This window comes from Anser brachyrhynchus (genome assembly GCF_964034855.1).
Source record: "Anser brachyrhynchus genome assembly, chromosome: 19".
In the NCBI taxonomy this organism is placed as follows: Eukaryota; Metazoa; Chordata; class Aves; order Anseriformes; family Anatidae; genus Anser; species Anser brachyrhynchus.
In genome coordinates this window covers 3,479,268-3,501,918 of record NC_137712.1, presented here as the reverse complement: position 1 = coordinate 3,501,918, position 22,651 = coordinate 3,479,268, and the positions used below count along the sequence as shown (strand labels likewise).

Sequence of the window (22,651 nt, the reverse complement as noted above, 5' to 3'; positions counted from 1 at the left end):
AGAGGGGAGAGATTAAAAAACACAAAAGCGTCACCTGTTGCGAATTCCAGTGGAAGAGAAACTGAGCCGAGGAGCTCAGCTGGTGAGGTCACTGGGACAGCGGGGACATTGTGTGGCTCTTTTCGAGAAGAATCTGTTTACGTCCCTCCTCGTCCCTCCTCGCCGCAGTGGTTATCAGTTGACTCAGGTGGTCTCGCTGCCTGCTGATAACTCGCCTTGGGACTTTACCGTTTGGACTGTTTTTTTTTTCTTTTTTTTTTTTCTCACGGCTTGGATACCTGTGACGGATTTCTCTGGGCCGGAGGCGTTGCCCTGCGTTTGGGCAGGGGTCGGCTCTGGTCGTGCACCAGAGGAGATGTCTTGGTAGGGCCCCCAGCGGTGCCCGAGGTGAAGATGCTCGGGGGCTCCCCAGGATCCAGAGGGGATGAGGTCTTCACACCGGTGCGGTCTCCTGCAGTCACAAATGCCCATTTGTTCCAGCTGGTGCTGCACACGCTGGTCTCACCTCCAGGGCCGTTATGGTTTATTGTATGTAGCGTGCAGGTGACACGTATAAGTGATTGCAAGACCAAGCTATTCACCAATTAGGAGCTTGGATAACATAATCAGTAGGCAGTTAGCAAGTTTTAAAATAACATTGTTTGGAAATTAACTTGCTCTTTCCAGGCCCGGAGGCGTGGTGACCCTCGTTTTTCTCATGTTTGTTGGTGTCCTGAGTGGTAACTGCGTGTGTACATGAGTGGAATGTGAAATTTATAGAGCACCGGCGTTTTTAACGAGGGAGTAGCCTCGGGGTGCAGTTACCACCAGCTGGTAAGCTCTGGATCTGGATGGAGAGTTCCCCGTGGTTAATGTAAGCTCTGGATCTGGATGGAGAGTTCTCCGCGGTTAACGTATCTCCAAACACCAAGGTTTCAGACCACGTGGGTACGGAGTGGAAGAGTCTCTGGGATGTCCCTTAGAAGCCCCAGGAGACCTGCAGAGGGGTCTCGCTTGCGTCCTGCCTCTGACAGGGGCCAACCGGCCACCTCTCTGCCTTTGGTGGGGTCTGGCTGCTCCTCTTGGTGCCTCTGTGCGGTTTGGGGTGCGTTGGGGCAGGAGCGTGGCTCTGCATCCAGCCAGCCCCGGGGGCTGCCCAGCTCCTGCTGCCTCCAGGGTGGAGCGGTGCTGTGGGGCTGGCCTCCTGCCTCCTGTTGTTTTGGGACCAGGGTTAGACCACCAGGCCAGAACGGGGCAATTCCAGATGTTTCCCAAATGGGGTTTCCGTTTCGATGCATGCCCTTGGGACGCGGCTGTGCTGAAACCCCAAAGGTGCCTAATGCTCCCAGCTGCCTGGTGCCTTCTTGATCCAGTTGTGCCGTGGGGAGACGGTGTCCTGGCTGTCCCTGTCCGTCTGTCTGTCCCTGCTGGGGGATGACTGCGGTTTTACCATCCTTCATGCAATTCCTGTCCTGCAGCCAGGTTACGAACACAAAGTGGTGATAAGAGAGGATAAACACGAACCTTGTTTGTCCGCAATGGGGTGGCAAGTAGCTCCTTGGGGTGCTCCATCCTGCAGCACCAGGCTCCTCGGGGCTGTCCTCAGTGGGTTTTGGCAGCAGCAGATCCTTGTTGCCCCCATCCCAAGGACCCCCAGCCGTGGGCGCTGTGTTGGGTCCTCACCAGGCCAGGGCTGAGCTCATCTTTGGTCTGGGGCAGGACTGCTGCTGTTTGCCTCAGCCAAAACTGCTGGTAAGCAGCATGTGGTGTAGGTGGCAGAAGTGCTACTCGTGCGCTGGGGCTTGCAGGAGCAGAGGCTCTGTGCGCATCTGTAGGGCGCGATGTTGGGAAGTCTTCGCAGCACCCCAGCAGGTCTCAGAGGCACCGGATGAAGGCAGTGAGAGATGGCCGCCTGGTGACGCCTGGCTCTTTGCTTGGGCGCCTGCGAGGCTCGCTGGTGGAGCTGCTGGGTGCTGCTCCAGCTGGCGGGGGCGCTGAGCTGCGGTGGTGCCCGTTTATATGGGCACACCTCGCCTGGGGTCTGCTCTCCTTTAGAGGTGCACGGCAGCAGCTGGACCCGTGGCGGGGTCTCCGTGGACAGCTCCAGCGCATGTCCAGCAGGTGGGCTCACCCCGGAGGGTTTCCTATGCTGGGTGCTGCTGCGTGCCTCAGTTTCCCCCGTTTGCTCTCGCCTATCTGAGCGTCAGGGCCCGTCTCTGTGCACGACGCACCCCCCCAGCACACGAACGCGGCTAGCAGAGGCGAACTGGGCACCCGAGGTGCTCAGCGGGAGCGGTGCAGGATCGTGACCACGACCGAAGCCCCTGCGTGGGGCTCAGGGGGGGCTCCCCGTGACCGAGCAGCATCCTGCACGGGTTCGTGCAGTGCTCGCAGCTCCCCCCGGCACGCTCGTGTGTCTGGGCACTGCTGCTGGGAGCATCGCGGTGGCGAGGTGCGAGCAGCGCGTGCTCAGGGCTGGGTCGCACAGCATCAACACCTGCTTCAAGCTCTCACCCGTCACGTCCTCCCCTTCCCCCACGGCAGCCTGGAGTTAATATTGGAAAAGTCGGTTAAACAGTTAATGTTTAGGCCGTGGTTATTAGGCTTTTGCACATTTCGAGCGAAGGGAGCGGAGTTGCATGTTAATGGGAAACTTTCACGCTCAGTCAAGTTGCAAAAATTTATTTGCGCCTAAGTCGTTTTCTTTTAACAAGTTTTCATCCTAATTCCCTTCCCCAAAATCTGAATTTAATGGTATTTATATGGGAAATGGATTTATTAAGTTTTAATGACGCTATAACGTCGCCCTTACTTAATAGACGGGGCTCGCTGCGGGCGAGCGGCCAGGTGGCGGTGGGCTGGGAGCCGGGAGGAGCGCGGGGCTGCGGAGCCTCGGGCTTTGGGCTCGGGTGAAAGTCGGCGTGGCCACGGGCAGCGGTGCCAGGCTTTGCTTGGGCCACCGGGGCTGTGCAGGATCAGGCCCGGGCTGTTGCGTGGGCTGGGGCCGCAGGGCTGAGCCTTGCCGGCTGCTCGGCGCCTGGCGCGCCGTGGTGCTCCGTGTCCACCTACGGCTGTTCCCGGGGGAGAAGCAGGAGAGCGGGGGGGCTCCGTGCTTCCCTGACCGCTCTGTCCCTTGCCAGGAGATGCCGGCAGGGCGATGGGGACCTCCTGGAATTTATACTCCCCGCTGGCATCGCTGCGCGCGAGTTGGGTGTTCCCGGAGGTGATCGATGTCAAGGTGGGAATTAGCAACTGGCGGCTGTGCGAGTCCCCTCTGCTGCCTGGCTGGAGCGTCCTTCACGGAGGAACCCCCAAAAAGCCCCTCCTGAAGATATTTGCGGGCAGCTAAAGCACTGAACGACCGCTCCTGGGCCGGTGGAGGAGCGTGGCTGCCGACAGAGGCATGCCCAGCGCCGCCAGCTCGCGCCCCTCGGCGCGGAGAGCCCCGCGCACCCGTGCGGGCTGGGAGAGTGACCCCGCGGGGGGACGGCCCGCGAGCAGGGGGGCCTTTCCCCAGCCCCCGGCCCCTATTAAAATGTTAGACACAGGCCTCGGAGTCAAAAGGCAGGGCGACAGACGGCCCTTTCACAGGGCCCGCTGCTCCTGGTGAAAGGGGGTTTCTAGGGGACGCCGGGCAGGAATGCGGGCGCCGGCCGGAGGGCAGCGCCGCCCCTATTGTCCCCCGGGGCTCAATGGGGCTTCATGTTGACACAGGGATTTCTGCCGGCAAAAGGTGTCGGAGGCAGCGCCTTCCCTCCCTCCTTGCTGTTTCCTTGGTTAAACCCGGCGGCGGCAGCAACGCCGGGCTCGGGGAATGCCCGTCTGCTCGGGCGGGCTTCGAGCCCCTGCGGCGTTGCTTCGAGGGGCGAGGGGTTTGCTGCTGCTGGCTGTTTTTGGGGAGCTTTGCTTGCGGAGAGAAAGCAAAGTGTGAGTTTGGTGGTGGGCTGCACCCGTCACTGTCCGGCCGTCCTCCTCTTTGCCTCCCGTCTGTCTGTCTGCCTGCTGCACCTCCCCAAAACAGCCCCAGCCCGGTGGCTTTGGCTTTCAGCGGGTTTTCGCGCTGTAGGGGCACTGCTGGGCTCTGTAAAACCCCCTCCTCTCCTCCTATTTATAAATATCGGAGCTAAATATAGGTTGTTTAAACTCTCGGTAGCTGTTCAGATCCTAATCGCAGGTTTTATTTCCAGGAGCGGAGGAGCGGGACGGAGGGCTCGCGTGTGTTCCTGGGGGAGTTCTCCATATACGGGGAGATCGGGCGGCTCAGTGTTTAGCCGAAACTTGGCTGGGGAGGGGGGAAAAAAAAAAGTAACAGAGTTCGTTCGTCATCGCTGAGCACGGCGGTGACACCGGCACTGCCACGAGCGCCAGGGCTTTCATCTCCCCAAGGGACAGGGGATGCAGGGTGGCCTCGGGCTCGGGGTTGCCCCGGGGATGTGGGGATGCCCGGGTCCCCCTAGTTCAGACTTTCCTCTGTGCTGGGTTAAAGAAGAAAGTGTTTTGTATAGGGAAAGAAATTGAGGAACCGGCGCAGGCAGGGGGAGCGTTTCCTCCCAGATGCTGAAGGAGCTCTGCGGCCCGAGACGAGCGGCTGGACGCGGCGGAGACCCGAGCTCTTAGGGCAGCGCAGCCCCGCAAACAATCGGGTTGTGCGGATTTACACCGGCAGAGGATATAAAAAGCGTCAGCTGGGGGGAAAAAAAAAACAAAACAAGTTCCTAGTACCCATTGTTGAGGGTGGGAATGAAGCGAGTTGTGTCTTGGTCTCTTCCTCAGCCATCTTTCATGTGTATTGTGAATGAAGCTCCATTGAAAAGCAGCTCCTTCCCAGGTAGCTGCTCGCCACTCGGGGTGAATAGCCTGGCCACTGCGCTTAGTAATGGGATTATATTGTTTTTCATTACAATGGGAACGTTGATTCCCAAACTGTCCTGACTAATGTCTGCTGAAGAAACAAAGCCGTATAATTTTTTTTTTTTTCCTTCTCTCTGCTCCGTGCTGGTAGGAGGAACAGCGGCTCTGGCACGTCTCTCCCCGCTCCTGTCCGTGAGCGTATCCAGCTTTGGGAATTCCTTGAGTTTCTCTCCAGATGAAAGTCTGGGTCTTAAAATCCCAATTAGATGGCTTGGGCTAGGTCAAAAATGAACTGGAACAAAAAAAAAAAAAAAACACATCAAAGACTTTGGATTGCAGCGTGCTTTTTTTTAATTAAACAAGACCGTAGATCGGCTCTTGCTTTATTAACCTGATGTCACTCGAAGGAACCCGCTGCTTTGCCAACCACCCTCCCTAGGTGAAACTCTGTTTTTTTTTTTTTTTTTTTCCCAGACTGGTGTCCCGGCACATTTAATAAAGCAAGACCTGGATGGGACTTTGTAAAGAAACCGCCGGTTCAGCCCAGCGCCGCTTTTCGGTGCCGCGGCACGTCGCGTCCCACGCGGGCGAGGAGGAGCCGGGCGGCTCTGCCTGGGCTCTCCTGGGAGCGCGGCGCAGCCTTTTCTTTCCTCCCGGCTGCGTGTGCCAGGAACCGCGGGGCGAGCGGCAGGAGAGGCGCCGTCAGCCCGGCCGTGCCCGCTTGCTGGCAGGGGGTGGACGCCGAGGGGTCGCGTGGGCGAAGGGAGCCATCCCCTGCCTCCTCCGTGCTGCTGAGAGCTCAGCTCGGCATCCCCGACGTTCCCGATCTCCCTGCGCCTACCTTCTGCCCGCCGCGTGGTGCTGCGGGGCCCCGAGCCATGCGGCGGTGCCGGGGCAGCAGCTGAGGGTGAGGTGGGAGCTGACGCGGGACGTGGGGCTCCGCTTTGCCGGCGGGAGAGGTTTTCCTTCCCCTCGCCCTGCGGGGAGCTCGGCGGGGCGTTCCCGAGGGTGAGGCTGCTGGGGAGCTGTCCCGTGGCCGGCCCTGCGCCCACACGGCTCCCGGTGATGCTCCGTGCCGGAGGGGCCGGTGGGGAGGCAGGAGGATTTCCTCCTTTAGCCAGTAGCGTGCAAATAAAACCAGGAGAAAGGTGGAAACACGTCCCCTCCCTCTGCGGCACGGTGACGTATCCCCCCGGGGGGGAGCTGTCGGGGGACGAGGGTCCCCGGTGGTGGCAGCGGATCTCGGGGCGAGGGCCGGAACCTGGGGAGCAGTCGGGGAGCTGCTGCCGGGCTGCGCCGGGCGAGAAGGCGCTGGCACGACTGGGAGAGTGACTCCTCCGCGCAGGTGCCTGGTGGGGCAGGAGGGGCTTAGCACGCAGGGCCTGCACCTGCTGGGCTTGCCCTGTTTGCATACGGGAACGTGCAGCGGCAGGCGGCCGTGCTTCCCGTTCAGCTCCGCAGGTCCCTCGGTGGGGACCCTCTGCACCGCGCGAGGTCCTGCCGGTGCTTTCTGGCCCCCCTTCCCACACGAGGCCACCCCTGGGTGCTCGCTGAAGCACTCCTGGGCTCCGCTGTCCCTGTCCTCGAGGTATTTCCATCCTGGCAGCGTTCGCTCAGCCCCAGCGGGGGGCTCACCCGGCCCCGTGAGCCCGATCGCCCCGAAACGGGGCTCGAGTAAAGACCCGAGCCGTCCCTCCTCGGCTTTCCCACGGTGCTTGTACCTTGGGGAGAACAACCGCGGCCGGTTATGCTTCCAGCAGATGAGGGCGAGGAAGAGGTTACGCGATGGCAGCGCAGATAAGGGGCTGCCTGGACGCGGGGCCCCACAGCCTCCGTCCCCTCCCTGCTGGGGCTGCCCGCGGGACGGGGACACGGGGACAGCCCCCGCGTGCGTCTGGGGGGCCGTGCTCCAGTTTGTTTTGTGCGTTTTAAGCCCCGGGGTGGGTTTTACCTCCAGCCTGGTCCCAGTCCTTGGGGGTGATGAGCACCCGGACCCTTAGGGCCCCGCCAAGGCTCAGGGCAGCACCGTGCGGGGCCGGCGCGTCCCGAATTGGAACAAAGCCGCGGGGAGCGAGCGTGCCTGGGGCGGGGAAGGGCCGCGGCAGCGCCCGGGTGTCATCTGCGCCGGGGGGGGTGGCAGATGGCAGCTTAGCGCGGAAAGGAAAACAGCAAAACCCCTTGAATTAGGCGGGGGTTAAAGGTCGCAGGAACATCTGCCTCGGGATGCTTTCAGTGCCCGCATTGCTGCGGAGGGAGCGCGCCGGGGATGGAACCTGTTGCTGGCGGGCTGGGGAAAAAGCCCGCGCGCTGCGGACAAAGGGGCGGCAGCGGGCTGAGATGCACGGGGGGGGGGCAGGAGGGGCGTCCCCCCCTTATCCCTCCTTCCCCCCCGCCCCCAGCCCTGCTCTGGGAGCCCGGCGTGCGGCTCGCACCGCAGGGAGCGGCGTGGCGTGGCTTTTTTTTTTTGGAGCCCTGCTGGAGCGCTGCTGGTCCATGGCTCACGGAGGACGTCCAGCAGACACAACAAACGCACGTGCCCGCGCTGAGCAGATCCAGATTTGGCCTGGGCTCGGCGCTGGGAGCGGGTTGGGAGTTTGGGGCCGCTGTTCCCATTCCCGGGCCGTCCCAGGGGATTTGCTGTCTGCCCTCAGCCGAGGCCCTTCTGCATCGCCCTTTGCGCCGCCTGCGAATCGTGCTGGAGATGGCTGGGTCGGGAGCCTGGTGTGTTATAACCGAGCCTCCTCCACGCAGCAACCTGTGCTCGGGGACAGCATGGAGCAGCCCGACGTGGTGGCAATCCCCCCCCCCCGCAGCCTCTGCCTCGGCCCCAAAACACAAAGTCCCGGGGACAGGCAGGAGCTGCAGGCACTCGGGCGGGGTAAATCAGCGTGCTCGTGCCTGCAAGGAAAGCACTCAGCATCCCCGTCCGCGGGGATGGGGACTGGATCACCGTCCCCTGTCCTGCCTGGCACGTAGGTGACAGCCCTGGTCCCTTGGGGATGGGGATGGAGGGAGCTGTGAGGCCGTCAGCCCACCTCGCTCCTTGTGCCGGGAAGCTCGTGGTGCATCGCCGCCACCTTCCAAAAGCCCGGGGTGGGTCGTGGCGGGGGTGTTGGATGCTCCCCCAGCGGGTTAGCGGTGAACAGAAACATTTCTCAGCTGCTGCTCAGGGCGGAGAAGCGCTGGTGTTTGTAGGGTTGGGAGCGGGGACATCCAGGAGGCTCCTGAGCAGCCACGGAGCTCGGCCAGGTTGAAGCCAGTTTCTAATGGCCCTTCGGAGATGTTTTGATGCTGAAGCACCCGCCCCGTCCTCTGCCAACACTGAAATCTCTAATTAAAGCCTAGCTTTAATGTCTCTTATGCTAATTTCCAGAAGCTGCTTCGGGTTTGGACTGGGTAGCCCTTGCTTGGGAAATGCCAAAGGAAAAACCACGGGGTGATCTTCCCTGGGCTGAGCGCTCAGCCCGCGGCGACGTCGGCACCCAGCGCCCGAGCGTGCACCAGCAGCACCACCAGCCAGGCGTTTTTTTTTTTTTTTGCAGAAAGCGAAGCTTTGCTCCCTGGGCTGGACTTCGGGAGAGGTTTTTAGCCCCTGAAGTAGGTGGAGGTGTGACGAGGTTTGCAACCAGGCTGCGTGCCCGAGCGAGGCTGGGAGCTGGACCCGGCGCTGCTGACTCCGGGCTTCCCAGACCTGGGAGAGCTGAAAACCGGCCACTGGCTGCTCGCTGCCTTCATCTCCTGGGTTTTGATCTCTTGCTTTGCATGCACCGCCTGGATCCAGGCTTCTCGCTGCAGCCAGGACTCTTTAATGTGCTGTGGGCGCCGGGCTTTTAAATGCAGCTCAGGAGCCTCCGCTTGTGAGCGGGGAGAAACCACCGCTGGTGGAAGGGCTGGGGGCACCGAAATCCGTCCCCAGCAGTGCTCTGCCCTGCCTGGTGCCAGACCTCGTCCCAGACCTGCTGTCACAGCCGGGGGCAGGAGCAGCACGACGTCGGTGTGGCAGGGACAGAGGTGGCTTTCGATGGTGCCTGTGTTGTATCGCTTATGTTCCGCTGTACCAGTGCTTCCCAGCGTCTGGAAATACTTCCCTTGCGTGGAAGGGAAATCTGATGCTCAGCATCCCCCAGTCTGCCCGTCCTGGCGTCTTGTGCCCGGCTGGGCCGGCCGGGGGGCAGCAGCACGTGCGTGCCGGCGGCGCTGCGGGGGAAGTTTTGACGCCTCTGGCTTGGGGGGAGCTGGTGCTGGTGTCGGGAGGGAGCCCAGTGGGGCCCTAAAAAAGTCATACAAGCGTGTGTATGCAGCGAGGCAGCGCTGCAAAAGGCCCCAGAGCTCCCTTCTGCCTCCAGGCAGGGGGCGGCCGCCTCCCCAGGTGAGTTCCTGCGATCGCTCATTAACCTTCCTGCTAATAACCGTCCTGCAGCTCGGCCTGGGGTCTGCCCTACTCCGGCTTCCCGGCCGCGAGCTCCCGACGCCTCTTGCCGGCGTTCGGAATTGGAAACGCTCCAAAACCTAATGGGGTGGGAGGGGAGGGCTCCCCCCTCCGCCCCGCGCCGCGCCGCGCACCCAGCCTCAGGGCAGCCCCGCGGCGCCCGGTCCCGTGGGCGCAGCGTCGCCCGCGCGGTCCCCGGGCTCTTTGCCCGGCATCACTCTTATTTTCCCTCTTTTATTTTTTTATTTTTTTATTTTTTATATTTTTTTACCCCCTCTCCCGTCGGAGAACCTCGTGACGCTGCTGCCCCGTCCGCCAGCCGGCCGCGAGAGCGCCCGGGGGATTGTTTTAAGAAAAAAAGCGTGTGTGGTGCGGGCAGGCGGGGGCCCGCGGGGGGGGGTGGGTTTAACAGATGACTGCACACTCGAGCGCTTTGCCGGCGGCGTGCCTTCGCCTGGCCCCGCACAATGGCCCCTCTCAGGCGGCCGCAGCCCCCGGCCCTCGCGTCCCCCCCGCGCGGGGCCGCGGCGCAGCCACCCAGAAGCGCCGGCGTCGCCCCACGGCCGCGGCGCCCCGGGTTCGGAGCCGCCGGCGAGCCGGGCATCGTCCGTCCGTCCATCCGTCCGTCCGTCCGTCCGCGGGCGCCGGCAGCTGCTCTCCCTCATTAAGATGCACACCTGCTCCCCGCCGCCCTTTGTGTGCCGAGCAGATGCCCTGATTTATTATTGGACGCGTTTTCTTTTTCATTTGGCCGGGATAATGCCGTCTCATTAACTCAAAATGTCTCCGAATCCTGACAAATTCTCACACAATCCCCAACAATGAAATCAGAATTGGGTTAAAAAAAAAAAAAAAAAGAAAGAAAAAAGAAAAAAAGTAGGAGAGGAGAGGGGGAGCGGGGCAGGGACGGGGTCCTGCCTGCGGCACGGCTCCGGGGCTGGGGCCGGCTGGCGGGCGAGGGTTTTGCTGCCTGTAGGGTCCCCGCGTCCTGGCTTTGGGGTCCTCAGGCTGCGGCGTTGCAGACGGGCGCTCTGTGGCGTGGGCACGGGGCTGTGGCTTTGTCCAGGATGGTCCCCGGGGCCGTCTGTCCCCGGTGCGCCCCTGGGTGCGTTGCGCCTTGGGGACACGAGGTGCCGCCAGCTCTGTGGCTACGGGTGCAAGCACGCAGCAGGTGCCCCAGCCCCGTCCTGCCAGAGCAGCGCCTTCCCCGGGCATCAGCTGCCTTACTGTTTATTAGCCTGCATTTATTTCTGCTCTCAAGGCCTCTGATGGCAGCCAGGCGTGGGGCTGAGCGTGGCGTGGTGGCATTGCCACCCTGCTGCGGGACAGGGCTGCAGCATCGCCCGGCTCCTGCCGTGCCCTCCCCGCACCAGCGCTCAGCACCGAAACTGCCCCTCGGGGCGCGGTGTGCCACCAGCAGAGCCGCGCAGGGGAGAAATGAAACGAGCGGCAGCTCGTGTTGCAAACACAAGAGGGTTTGTGCCAGGGAGGTGCTCGTCCCCAGGCTCTCCGTTCGATATTCGGGTGCCCTCGGTCTCTCCACGCGCAGCTCGGCTCCGTCCTCCCCTTCCCAGAGCCAGGTCCCCCCCCCCCCGCAGCCCCGCGTCCTGCCCAGCCTCTCCAGGCGGCGTGGAGCCACCGCCGCAGGGTTTGCCCTCGTGCGCCGCGTCCCCGTCCCTGCCTCGTGGCTGCTGGTGACAGATGGCTGAGCCGGTGGCCATCGCTCGGGGCCTTTTCTCAGGGCCCCCATGCGGGGACACGGGGCCGCCGGGAGCTTGGCGAGGGTTTATCTTGGGGGGAAGACCTCAGCTGTGCCGAGCTGGGACCTGCCCCACCTGTTACCAGCCAACGGCAAGCCCGCGGTTGTTCGCGTTTGGCCGATTTCTCGGGATGCAGGGAGGGCAAAAGCTGCAGGGACCCCGCTGCAGGGACAGCAGGCGATGCAGCGCGGGCATCCTGCACGGCTCAGCCCCGGGGCTGCTGCAGGGCTTCCCCCCCTGCGCCGGGTCCGGGGGTGTCTGCATGGGGGGGGACAGGGATGGGTTCGGTGCTCCCGGCTCTGCCGTGCTCCTGCCGCAGGCGTGGGGTGAGCCACGGCCGCGTCCCCCCCTTGGGCCCTGGTTTCCTCTTCAGCGAGGGGTGGGGGGAGCGAAAAAAGTACTTAGCGCCGAAAAGCAGGATGTCGGCCCTGGAGACTGTGGTTTTGCAAGTCTGTGCAGGCCCCTTGATGGGGGAAGCCTTTGTTCCAGGCGCCTCTTTCATCTTCCTCTTCTCTCAAGGTGCAGCTCGGCCCGGAGCCGTCAGGGTAGAGCCTTCAAACTGCCAAAGCAGCCGTGCTGCGGGGCCGGGCACGGGCAGCGTGCCCGCGCGGCTCCACGCACGTGCTCCCGGAACCGGTGCCGGTACCCGACCGGGGTACCCCGATCCCCCCCCCCGGGGTTTGGGTCACGCTAATGACATCTCTCTCTTCTTTTTTCCCCCCGTCCCCAGGTGCAGCAGCGCCCACGTGGGCGAGCGGTGCCAGCTGCCCAACCCCTGCCTGAGCTCCCCCTGCAAAAACGCCGGCACCTGCACCCCGGTGGTGCGCGGCAGCACCGCGGACTACACCTGCGCCTGCCGCCTGGGCTTCACCGACGAGCTCTGCCTGACGCCCCGCGAGAACGCCTGCCTCAACAACCCCTGCCGCAACGGGGGCACCTGTGAGCTGGTGACGCTCAGCGAGTACAAGTGCCGCTGCCCGCCGGGATGGTCAGGTGAGGCCGGTGGCGCTGCCGCCGCAGGGACCGGGGGACGGGCGGCCCTCGCTGGGGGGTTTGCTCCTGGAAAGCTCTCCCCCCCCCACCCCCAGGCGCCGGTTGCTGCTTCCTCCCGTGGTGCTGCTGGGGGGAGCGGAGAGGGTTGGCAGCGCCGAGCGTGGAGGTGCCCATTTAGCTGCAGAAATCCTGCACCGATGGGGGTTTTAAAAGGGTGGAGGTCGGGGGGATTAACCGCAACCCCCTGTGAGCACAGCGTGGTTGTGCGCCAGGACTCCCAGCGCTAAGAGCTGCGGTTTGCATCCTCGCCCTCCTCCTCCCTCCCCAGGTAAAACCTGCCAGCAGGCCGACCCCTGCGCCTCCAACCCCTGTGCCAACGGGGGCCAGTGCGTCCCCTTCGAAGCCCACTACATCTGCCGCTGCACGGCCGGCTTCCACGGGGCCAACTGCAAGCAGGACGTGAACGAGTGCAACATCTCGCCGCCCGTCTGCAAGAACGGCGGGAGCTGCACCAACGAGGTGGGCACCTACCAGTGCTCCTGCAAGCCGGCCTACACCGGCCAGAACTGCGAGCACCTCTACGTGCCCTGCAACCCCTCGCCCTGCCAGAACGGGGGGACGTGCCGCCAGACCGGGGACACCACCTACGACTGCACGTGTCTGCCAGGTAGGTGCCCGCCGGGTGCTCCCTGCAAAGAGGTGCTGGGGAACCGGGAACCAGGCTACTGGGGGCCCTTTTGTCACTTTTTTTTCCCCCAGTTTGCTTCCTCAAGCACGTAGTGCCCGGCCTTTGCTCGCGTCACAGCTCTAGGGAGCGACAAAACCGAGTGGCCGGAGCAGGGCCGTCCCGGGTGTGTTTGGGGAGATGCTGGGCAGCCGTGCCTTTAGCAGAGAGGTCATCTGGGGGCTTTTTATACTTGGTGATTCACTAAAATAGCTCTTCCAAAACAACTGCTTCAGCAGAGGCCCCTCTGCGGATGCTCATATTCCAGAATAAGAGTGCCTTTTTCCGTTTTAGCTTAATCCACTTCCAGAATGGAATAATTGTCCCGGAATAGCTATTTTGGAAAGTTTCTGAGTGCAGGCAGGCTTGGGGAAGGGAGACCCTGCCCGTGCTCGCTGCTGCTCCCTCCGGCGAGCACGGGAGCAGCCCAGCCGCTCGCCGCACGCAGGGCAGCGCCGTGCAGGCTGAGCTCAGCCCAGGCTTTGCTTGCCGGGAGGACAGCGCCATTTGTCACCCGAGCCAGCCCCACCAGCTGTGTCCTCTCCCGGGGAGAGATGCCGTGAGCAGTGGCGAGCTGCCTGGGAAGTTTCTCGTGGGGTTGTTTTATCTCCTCTTGTCACCCATATAAGCCCGGCTGGGGCTGGGGCAGGGTGAGGGGTGAGCGGCTCTTCTGCTCTGCACCCCGGGTGGTGCGCAGCGTTCCCGCGGGAGCCCCATCCGCCCTCCTGCCCCATCTGCGTGGAGCATCCCTCTGCACGAGGTGGGGACGGGGTGTCCCAGCTGGCAGAGATGTACCTGCATCCCGGTACCATCATCCCGGTACCTGCCTCCTGCCAGCAGGGTGGGCTGGCGCCGGGGAGAGATGCAAGATGGCAAGGTAGCATGGGGGAACCTCATCTTGGTCTTCGACAGACTCAGAAACCAGAGGCTCAATGCCCATCCCAAGCTTCTGGCTGTACTGATAGCCATCGAAGATACCCAGGGCCCTGCAGGATCTTCTGCTTCCCCTCCACGCCTGCTTGCCCAGGCTGGAGCAACGCTCCCGTCCTCGCAGGCAGCGAGGTGCCGGGGCTGACCCGGGGAAGGAAGCCTTTCCTTCCAGGACGAGCCACGAGCCGGCAGCTCCCACGGGAGCAGCTCCCAGCGCGGGCAGGGCGGCGCGGCGCTGCCGCAGGGCCGGGCAGGTGCCGGGTGGCAGCAGGAGCGGCGCTGGCCTGCCCCGCCGTACCGCTGACGAGGCACTTTTACCCCCAGCAGCCTGGGCGTCGGGCACGGCGGGGTGAGGAATCGCCCCGGGGAGCATCCCTGCTGGGAGGTTGGGGGGGGAACGGGGACCGGCGCGTTCACACCCAGCCGCGGCTTCGCGGGCGGCTGCAGGGAGATTTGCATGCTGCACGAGCCGGTTCGCCTCCCGCGGGGTGGCACGGCCCCTCGGGAAGGCAGGGTGGCTCCAACGGGGGGAGACTTTGAGGTCCCTCGGCACCTCGTGGCTCGCTGCGAGAGCTGCCTCGGCTTTTGGCAGAGGCACGAGGAACCGGGGGCCGCTTCTCATGATAAGAGGGTGATTGATACGCTGGTATGCAGCGCGCCCGATCCGAAACAATGTCCCCTTTTCATTTCCAGAGAGGCCTGGCTGTACCGGGTTTCTTCAAGTTAAACTAATCTCGTCTGGTTTATCATGCCATCGCTGCAGAATGTAACCCGGAGTTTAAAGTAATTGCAGTACTAATTACTCATTCAGGTGGTTCGAAATGAGTTAATCCTGGTAGCTAGGACGTTGCCGGTTGTTGCTGCTCGGTCTCAGACCAGCTGCTTGAAAACAGGGCGCAGAGCAGTGCTGTCTGCTTTGGGCTCCTATCGGCGACCGTATATCACTGCTACTGCTGCTCGTGTAGCGGGGCTGATGTAGCGGGTCCCCAGAGCAAGGGCCTGCGTTTGTTCTAACCCTGGAGCAAGGACGAGCGACAGTCCAAGGGGGGACAGGGTGGCTCGACAGATCTCCTGATAAGGACCCGGCCGTTTCGTTTCTGCTGCACGTGGGGAGAGGTCAGGGGCCGCGCGGCTTCAGTGCGTGCCGCGCCGTCAGATGGAGGCGATAAAACAAACCTGAGCAGCCGGGCTGCAGCAAGGAGAGCTGGGACCAGCGCAGCGCGCGGGGCCGTGATTCATGCTGCCAGAGACTGGGGAGCGAAGAATTCCCCTCTGGGGGAAGCACTGCTTATTAGGCTCTTTAAATGTGAAATTAAAACATGGTGATTCAGTGCTGGCTGCCGCGAGCGGTGGTGGGAGCAGCCCCGGTTCATCCCAGCTCGCCGTGGAGGCGGCGGGGCTGGCGTCCCCAGCGGAGCCTCCGCTGCTCGGGGAGAGCATCCTCGGAGCCGGGGGCCTTGGCAGGCGCGCCCCGCGCCGGGGACGCCCGTCTGCCCCGCGCAGGGGATGCAGCCCCTTGCCAGGCCCGGGCGATTGCTCCCTTCCAGGGTAATGTGCGTGTCGGAAAGCAGCCCCGGAGGAGGCGGGACGGGGCTGGAGATGAAACCGGGCGGCTGGCTTCAAAGGCGGCAGGGTGGAGAGCGCCTGGCGGGCTGTCTGCGTGCTAATGAGCAACCGGCTGCAGCGGGGAGGGCGGCGGGAGGGCAGCTCCCGAGCCCCAGCCTTGGTGCAGGGAGCCCTGCGGGGGCTTCGGGGCTGTCCCCCTTGGGACAGTGGCACTGGACGAGGGCAGGGGCACGGCTGGAGGTTGGTGTCACCTCGGCTGTCTCTTCCGTGCAGGATTCGCGGGCCAGAACTGCGAGGAGAACATCGACGACTGTCCAGGGAACAACTGCAGGAATGGGGGCACCTGCGTGGACGGCGTCAACACCTACAACTGCCAGTGCCCCCCTGAGTGGACAGGTAGCACCGAGGGTGGCAGGGCTGTCCTGGGGGCTGGGGAGGTGGCTGGGGAGAGCCGTCCTGCTCCGCTGAGCACGGCAGCACGCATCTCTGCAAGGAGCGTGGCTCACCAAGCCGGTGGGAGTGGGTCCATGCCAGCCTCACACCCGTGTCCCTGTCTCTTGCAGGCCAGTACTGCACCGAGGACGTGGACGAGTGCCAGCTGATGCCCAACGCCTGCCAGAACGGGGGCACCTGCCACAACAACCACGGCGGCTACAACTGCGTCTGCGTCAACGGCTGGACGGGCGAGGACTGCAGCGAGAACATCGACGACTGCGCCATGGCCGCCTGCTTCCAGGGGGCCACCTGCCACGACCGGGTGGCCTCCTTCTACTGCGAGTGTCCCCATGGCCGCACAGGTGAGGTCCCCAGTGCTCAGGGTGCGGGGTGGCAGCTCCCCGAGCGTCCCCTGGCCGATGATGGCAGAGGTCTCGGTGCACGGAGACTTGCGTGCCCAGCACCTTGACGTGCGCGTGCCGTTCGCTCCCCAGGTTTGCTGTGCCACCTCGATGACGCCTGCATCAGCAACCCCTGCAACGAGGGCTCCAACTGCGACACCAACCCCGTCAACGGCAAAGCCATCTGCACGTGTCCTTCGGGGTACATGGGGCCAGCCTGCAACCAGGACGTGGACGAGTGCTCGCTGGGTGAGTGCCTTGTGCCAGCCCCGGGGCTGGGCGGCTCGTGCAGCAGAGGAGGGAGCTCACTGCAGCTGGGAGCACGTCCCGTAAGCAACTCTTGTGTTTTGCAGGAGCCAACCCATGCGAGCACGCAGGGAAATGCATCAACACCCAGGGGTCCTTCCAGTGCCAGTGTCTGCAGGGCTACTCAGGCCCTCGCTGCGAGATAGATGTCAACGAGTGCCTCTCCAACCCCTGCCAGAACGACGCCACCTGCCTGGATCAGATCGGGGAGTTCCAGTGCATCTGCATGCCCGGTAGGTGGGCGGGCGGCCCCATGGCCCCCTCGTGTGTACCCCCTGCCCTGGTGCCGCGTGCAGGCAGGGGAAGGCTCCAGGTGCCTGTGAGCATCAGCTCACCGTCAATTTGCACTCAGAGCTGTGAGAGGCCGGTGTGCCCGCGGGGAGCACTGAAAAGAAGCGCGCTTTGCTCGGCGCAGCATCCCATGGCAGTGGGGGCAGGGGAGCGGGGAGCAGGGCATCACCAGCCCTCCACACCCTTCCCCTTGCCAACCCTGCTGGCTTAGGTAGGGAAATCCCCAGTGGACAGCCACCCAGAAACGTGTGCATAAGGCCGGATGGGCTCCCACCAGCTGGAGCACGGCTCCTGGGCTGTCTGTACAAAATCCCAGTGCCTCCTGGTGTAACCTGCACGTGGAGGGGGCACCCGTCCTGCTGCGCCCCGTGCCGCCGAGCTGACGGGGCGGTGGGTGGGTCTGTCCGCAGGGTACGAGGGCGTTTACTGCGAGATCAACACGGACGAGTGCGCCAGCAGCCCCTGCCTGCACAACGGCAACTGCCTGGATAAGATCAACGAGTTCCACTGCGAGTGCCCCACCGGTACGTGGCATCCAGCGCGGCGGGAACCGAGCCGTCATGTGTCCTGCACCTCCCGGTGCCGGCTGCTCGGGGTCCTCAGCAGCTCGGGAAAAAGGGGCTGCGTTCCCCGCGGAGCCGCCCCGGCTCTGCAGCGACGCGGGATGCTGGCGGTGAAACCTCTCCGCGAGCCGCGTCTCCCCGCGCGCGGGAAGCGTGGTGCAGAGCCGGCGGGAGCTTTCGGGGAGGTTTATCCCATTCTGGCGAGGGGCTGAGCGCCATGCAGGCGATGCTCCACCAAGCCATGGGAGAGGGGAAGGAGGATTAAACCCCTCGGCTTTGCACTTGAAAAGGCCCCTCTTTGGGAAGGAGGGCCGGGGGCCGGGGCGGGGAGGGGGGGCCTTGCCAGCCGCTTTGAATGCGGTGTCAAAGTCACGGGGTGGAGCAGAGAATGGGGAGACGGTTAATCTGTGAAAGGAGGTTTTGAAGTTCAGAGACTTTGCTCCTCTAGAGATGTAAATAAGATGCTCTCAATGGCGGGTCGCAGCCCCGCATTCAGGGCCCCGCGCAGCCGTCCCCATGGAAACCCGGCGCCCCGGCTGGGATGTGGGGGGCCCGCACGGGACTTGCCCGGCACAGGGAGGGGGCAGCGGGCGGCCCCCCGGCAGGTCTGGCCATCCACGCCGCAGGGACACAACTTCTGCCTCCCGTTTCAGGCTTCAACGGGCACCTGTGCCAGTTCGACATCGACGAGTGCGCCAGCACCCCCTGCAAGAACGGGGCCAAGTGCGTGGACGGTCCCAACACCTACAGCTGCGAGTGCACCGAAGGTGAGGGGTCCCCACGTCCCCCCCCCCTCCGAGGAACAACCCCCCTTCTGCCCCATAAAGTGCCGTAAAACCGCAATATTGAGTTATTAACGAGGAAAGTGCCCAAATCCCTGCTTCCAGCCAGCCCCGTACCGGGTGTAACGAGCGCGGCGCTAATGAGGTGTGGCCCCGCAGCACCCGTCCCGCTGCGCTCCCCGCCGCTGCGGCAGGCGGCGGCGAGGGGGAAGGAAGGAAGGAAGGAATAAAGCTGCCTCTATGGGGACGCAAGGTGCAGGGCTCCGGGGGCTCGCGGACCGAAACCCAAGGAGCGATTGCACAGAACGATGACTCGAGCCCTGGTGGCAAACAGTGGCTCTTTTGTGGAGCAGCTCCCGCCAGAAATCTTCCAGCTGAATGGCCTCTAATTAGTGTCTTGCTAATGCCAAGCCCCGATGAAAAGCTGCTATGTGGGCTTGGCGGGGTCTAGTCAAAGCTGTACTTTGTCCTCGGCTCTCCACCCCCAGCCCGTCGGGGAGGGAGCCGGCCAGGAGAATAGGATCTGCCGGGGGGGTGATTATTCGGGGGTGCATGCGGCCGGCCCCCCCGCACGCTCCGGGACGAGACGCGGGCGAGCGCGGGGCCCCGCTCCTGAGCCGAGCCGGCTTAATGCAGGTCATTGTGCGCCCCGGGACAAAGCCCGCGAGCCGGGCTCTGAAAGGCCCCACAGCCAGGGGGGATCCAACCCCTTGCACCCCATCCCCAGGGGGTTCCTGCTGCACTGGTGGAGCGGGTGGGTGCTGCCCAGCACCCGCCTCGGGTGGGCAGGAGCATCCCCCGTCCTGATCCCGCATCCTCCATCCCTCCATGCTCACCCTGCATCCTCTCCATCCTCCTCCTGCATCCTCCATCCTCGCCCCACAACCTCTCCGTCCTCACCCCACAACCTCTCCATCCTCACCCCACGTCCCCCTGTCTGCCCCCAGGTTTCTCGGGCGCTCACTGCGAGATCGACATCGACGAGTGCGACCCTGACCCGTGCCACTACGGGACCTGCAAGGACAGCATTGCCGCCTTCACCTGCCTCTGCCAGCCTGGCTACACGGGCCACCGCTGCGACATCAACATCAACGAGTGCCAGAGCCAGCCCTGCAAAAACGGGGGGACCTGCCAGGACAGGAACAACGCCTACAACTGCCTGTGCCTCAAGGGGACCACAGGTGAGCAAGGGGAGCGGCCGGGGCAGCCGTGCCAGCGAGGTGCCTGGTCCCACCCCTGGACAGGTTCGCCGTGATGCTTGGGGAGGCCCTGGGCCACCGCCAGCAGCCACCCTGATTTTGGGGACGGCCTGGGGCAGGGGTGTCCTCGGCCAGGACAAGTTTTCCCGGTTTAGCGCCCTCGCCCCAGCCGGGAGCCTGGAAGCTGCCTGCGGGGGAGGCTCTTTGTTGTGGAGCGGGGAGCAGCGCGGCGGGACCTGCCCGCGGGTTTTGTTTTGCCTCGTCAGCAGGGCCGGGGCCCCACAAGCGCCTAACGCCCCTGCTTTCCTCCTCAAGGGCCCAACTGCGAGATCAACCTGGACGACTGCGCCAGCAACCCCTGCGACTATGGCAAGTGCATCGACAAGATCAACGGCTACGAGTGCACCTGCGAGCCGGGCTACACAGGTGAGAGAAGGCACGGCGGTGGCCGCTTGCAGCCTGGCCCAAATCGGGACGCTCTGGGTGACACGGGGATGGGGCGAGGAGGGATGGCGCTGCTGTCCTCCAGTGGGGGACTTCTGTGGCAGGGAGCAGCCGGGGTGACCGAGGTCCCAGGGAGGCCCTGCCCCAGCCTCCTGCAGCCGGCGGTGCTGCCAGGAGCCCCGCGCACTCCCACCCCAGCCCGGACCCCCTGCGTGTCCAAATGGGGCGATTCCAGCTCAGGCCAAAATCAAAGGGGTTCCAGTGCCGCGAATTCGACTCCCGGTGCATCCACTCCCATGGGTATCGGGTTGCTGCCTTGTCTAACTGGTTTGTTTGATCACCGCTGGAAAAAGCCAGCGGCTTTGATAGCAGCAGACCCCGCTGGCTCCCCGCTCGCGGCAGCGAGGGCCGCACGGCTCTTTGTGCTCCTGCTCGCCAGGAGCTTTCAATAAAGCCTTCCTTTGTCAGCCACGGCAGGTAGGGTTACGGGCTGAAACTGGCTCCCTTTGCCATTCCCTCCTGGACCAAAAGGGCCCGTGGCACGGCCCCCTCCCAGCTGCATTTCATTAAGCCAGGAGGGCGATGCAGCGGTGTGAAGTCACCGTACCCCAAGGGCAGGCCTGCTTGTACGTGGCTGGCACACGTGCGCCTGGAGATCCGAGCTCTGATGGCACCCTCAGCACGGCTGGAGGGGAGCCACGTGCTCTGTGCCCCGAGGAGGCTCCTCGCACGAGGTAACGCTTCGCTGCCCCTTCCCAGGGCGCATGTGCAACATCAACATCGACGAGTGCGCCAGCAACCCCTGCCACAACGGGGGCACCTGCAAGGACGGCATCAACGGCTTCACTTGCCTCTGCCCCGAGGGTTTCCACGACCCCAAGTGCCTGTCCGAAGTGAACGAGTGCAACAGCAACCCCTGCATCCACGGGAGATGCCACGATGGGCTGAACGGGTAGGCTGGGGGCACGGGGGCTGCTGGGACCAAAGGGCGACCCAGCAACGTTGGGTCACACCAGATCCTCTCCTTTACGCTCTTAATTCTTCCCCAAAGGTACCGGTGCGATTGCGACCCAGGCTGGAGCGGGACAAACTGCGACATCAACAATAATGAGTGTGAATCCAACCCCTGCATGAACGGTGGCACCTGCAAGGACATGACCAGCGGCTACATCTGCACCTGCAGGGAAGGGTTCAGCGGTAAGGACGTGGCCGGGGCGTGGGTGGGAGCCCTGGGAGATGTCACTGTGGGGAGATGCCTGGTCTGAGTGGAAGACGTGGCAGTGCCATCAGCCCAGGGACCTTCAGCTGTGTCTGGGCTCCCAGGGCTTGAACTTACAGCAGGAGGCTCCCCTCCCATGAGCACGCCTCCGTCACGGCCAGTTTTGCACCTGCATTTCTGTTTCCTTTCCTAGGACCCAACTGCCAGACCAATATCAACGAGTGTGCTTCCAACCCCTGCCTGAATCAGGGCACCTGCATCGATGACGTGGCCGGCTACACCTGCAACTGCCTCCTGCCCTACACAGGTGAGGGGGCAGCACCCCACGCCCCCAGCCCTCCCGTGGGGCTGCCAGTGGCAAAGCCGTCCCGGTGTGCGTGCACCGCACGCGGGGGCTTCCCTAACACTGCCCCGTGGGGCTGCCCACGGCTCCACCTCCCCGTGCCACAGCACAGCTGGAGGAAACACCGAGGAGCTTTGGGAAGCAGCCGGGCAGAGCTTCCTCCTTCCTCCTCCTCCTCCTCCTCCTCCTCTGGGGCACCGAGGTGGTGGCAGGGCCTCGGCCACAGCCCGCGCCCTGGGCATCAGCACCGGGAACCCTCCTCGCTGCCAGGGGGGGCCCCGTTTGCTCGCCCGCCCTGGTGCCCCCGCTGGAAAAAGCGAGCCGAGGCCGGGGGCCGGGGGGTTCTGCTGAGCCGATTCCTGTTTGCCGTCCTCCCGCTTCCGCTCGCGCAGAGCGGCCGCCGGAGCACAATTGCAGGAAGCTCTGAGCTGTTTCCTGCCTTCGGCAGTGGCCATAGAAACCCCTGGGGGGGGGGGGGGACGGGACGGGGCAGGCGGGGAGTGGAAGGCTCTGGAAAATAGCAAAGGCCAGTTTGGGAGATACTGGCTGACAGGGAAGATAAGGGTTCGGAGGGAACGTGTCCCTTGGCTGGACGTAAACAGGAAAAGCAGCTGAGAGGGGGGGGGGAGCATAAGGGGGAAAGCCACCCCAAGCAGTGCTTCCCCTTCCAAAGGAAACGAGCGGCCCTTTAACGAAGCCCAGATTTTAAGTGTTTAAAGGGTTCCTGGGGGACCGGGGGTCACAAAGGGCTCAGGGATGGAGGAAGCAGCCCAGGGGAGGCTGCCCAAGGGTGGGATGGGGGGGCCCAGGGCTGGCAGCAGCCCCAGGGGTGTGAATGGGGACCGTGGGGACTTGGGCTACCCGTTATTTGGGGGAGGGCATCAGCGGCCACTTGTGCCTGCACAGGAGCCACCTGCGAGGACGTGCTGGCCCCCTGCGCCGGCGGCCCCTGCAAGAACGGCGGCGAGTGCCGGGAGTCGGAGGACTACGAGAGCTTCTCCTGCGTTTGCCCGCCCGGCTGGCAAGGTGGGCGCTGCTGCGGGGGGCGCTGCCCTGCTGCGGGCTGCGGCGGGCGCTCGGGGCAAGGCGTCCGTCCCCAGGGACGTCCGCCAGCGCCTCCAGCTCACGGTGCCCGACCCGCTGTGTCCGCAGGTCAGACGTGCGAGATCGACATCAACGAGTGCGTGAAGAGCCCCTGCCGCAACGGGGCCACGTGCCAGAACACCAACGGCAGCTACCGCTGCCTCTGCAGGGCGGGCTTCGCCGGCCGCAACTGCGACACCGACATCGACGACTGCCAGCCCAGTAAGAGCAATATGCCCCCCGTGCTTTTAGCCCAGCGCCGAGCCCCCGGCTTCCCTGTGCTCCTGGGGTTGGGGTCAGCCTCCCCGTGCACAGGGAGCCCTCCGTGTGGGTCTGGGTCGGCCCCGTTCCTT

The 22,651-nt window shown here is 64.0% G+C and overlaps 1 protein-coding gene across 2 annotated transcripts in view; it reads left to right on the top strand.

The window, feature by feature from the left end:
• NOTCH1 (notch receptor 1) overlaps positions 1–22,651 on the top strand; it is a 41,075-nt gene that overhangs the window by 5,498 nt on the left and 12,926 nt on the right. For both annotated transcript variants that reach the window (XM_080561441.1, XM_080561440.1), the window contains exons 3-17: positions 11,750–12,012; positions 12,341–12,679; positions 15,506–15,628; positions 15,796–16,029; positions 16,162–16,317; positions 16,422–16,607; positions 17,076–17,189; positions 17,882–17,995; positions 18,958–19,191; positions 19,525–19,635; positions 20,413–20,605; positions 20,705–20,850; positions 21,066–21,179; positions 22,122–22,241; positions 22,368–22,520. In XM_080561441.1, coding sequence (XP_080417567.1) covers positions 11,750–12,012; positions 12,341–12,679; positions 15,506–15,628; positions 15,796–16,029; positions 16,162–16,317; positions 16,422–16,607; positions 17,076–17,189; positions 17,882–17,995; positions 18,958–19,191; positions 19,525–19,635; positions 20,413–20,605; positions 20,705–20,850; positions 21,066–21,179; positions 22,122–22,241; positions 22,368–22,520 — 2,600 coding nt within the window. The remainder of the gene's footprint in view (positions 1–11,749; positions 12,013–12,340; positions 12,680–15,505; positions 15,629–15,795; positions 16,030–16,161; positions 16,318–16,421; positions 16,608–17,075; positions 17,190–17,881; positions 17,996–18,957; positions 19,192–19,524; positions 19,636–20,412; positions 20,606–20,704; positions 20,851–21,065; positions 21,180–22,121; positions 22,242–22,367; positions 22,521–22,651) is intronic.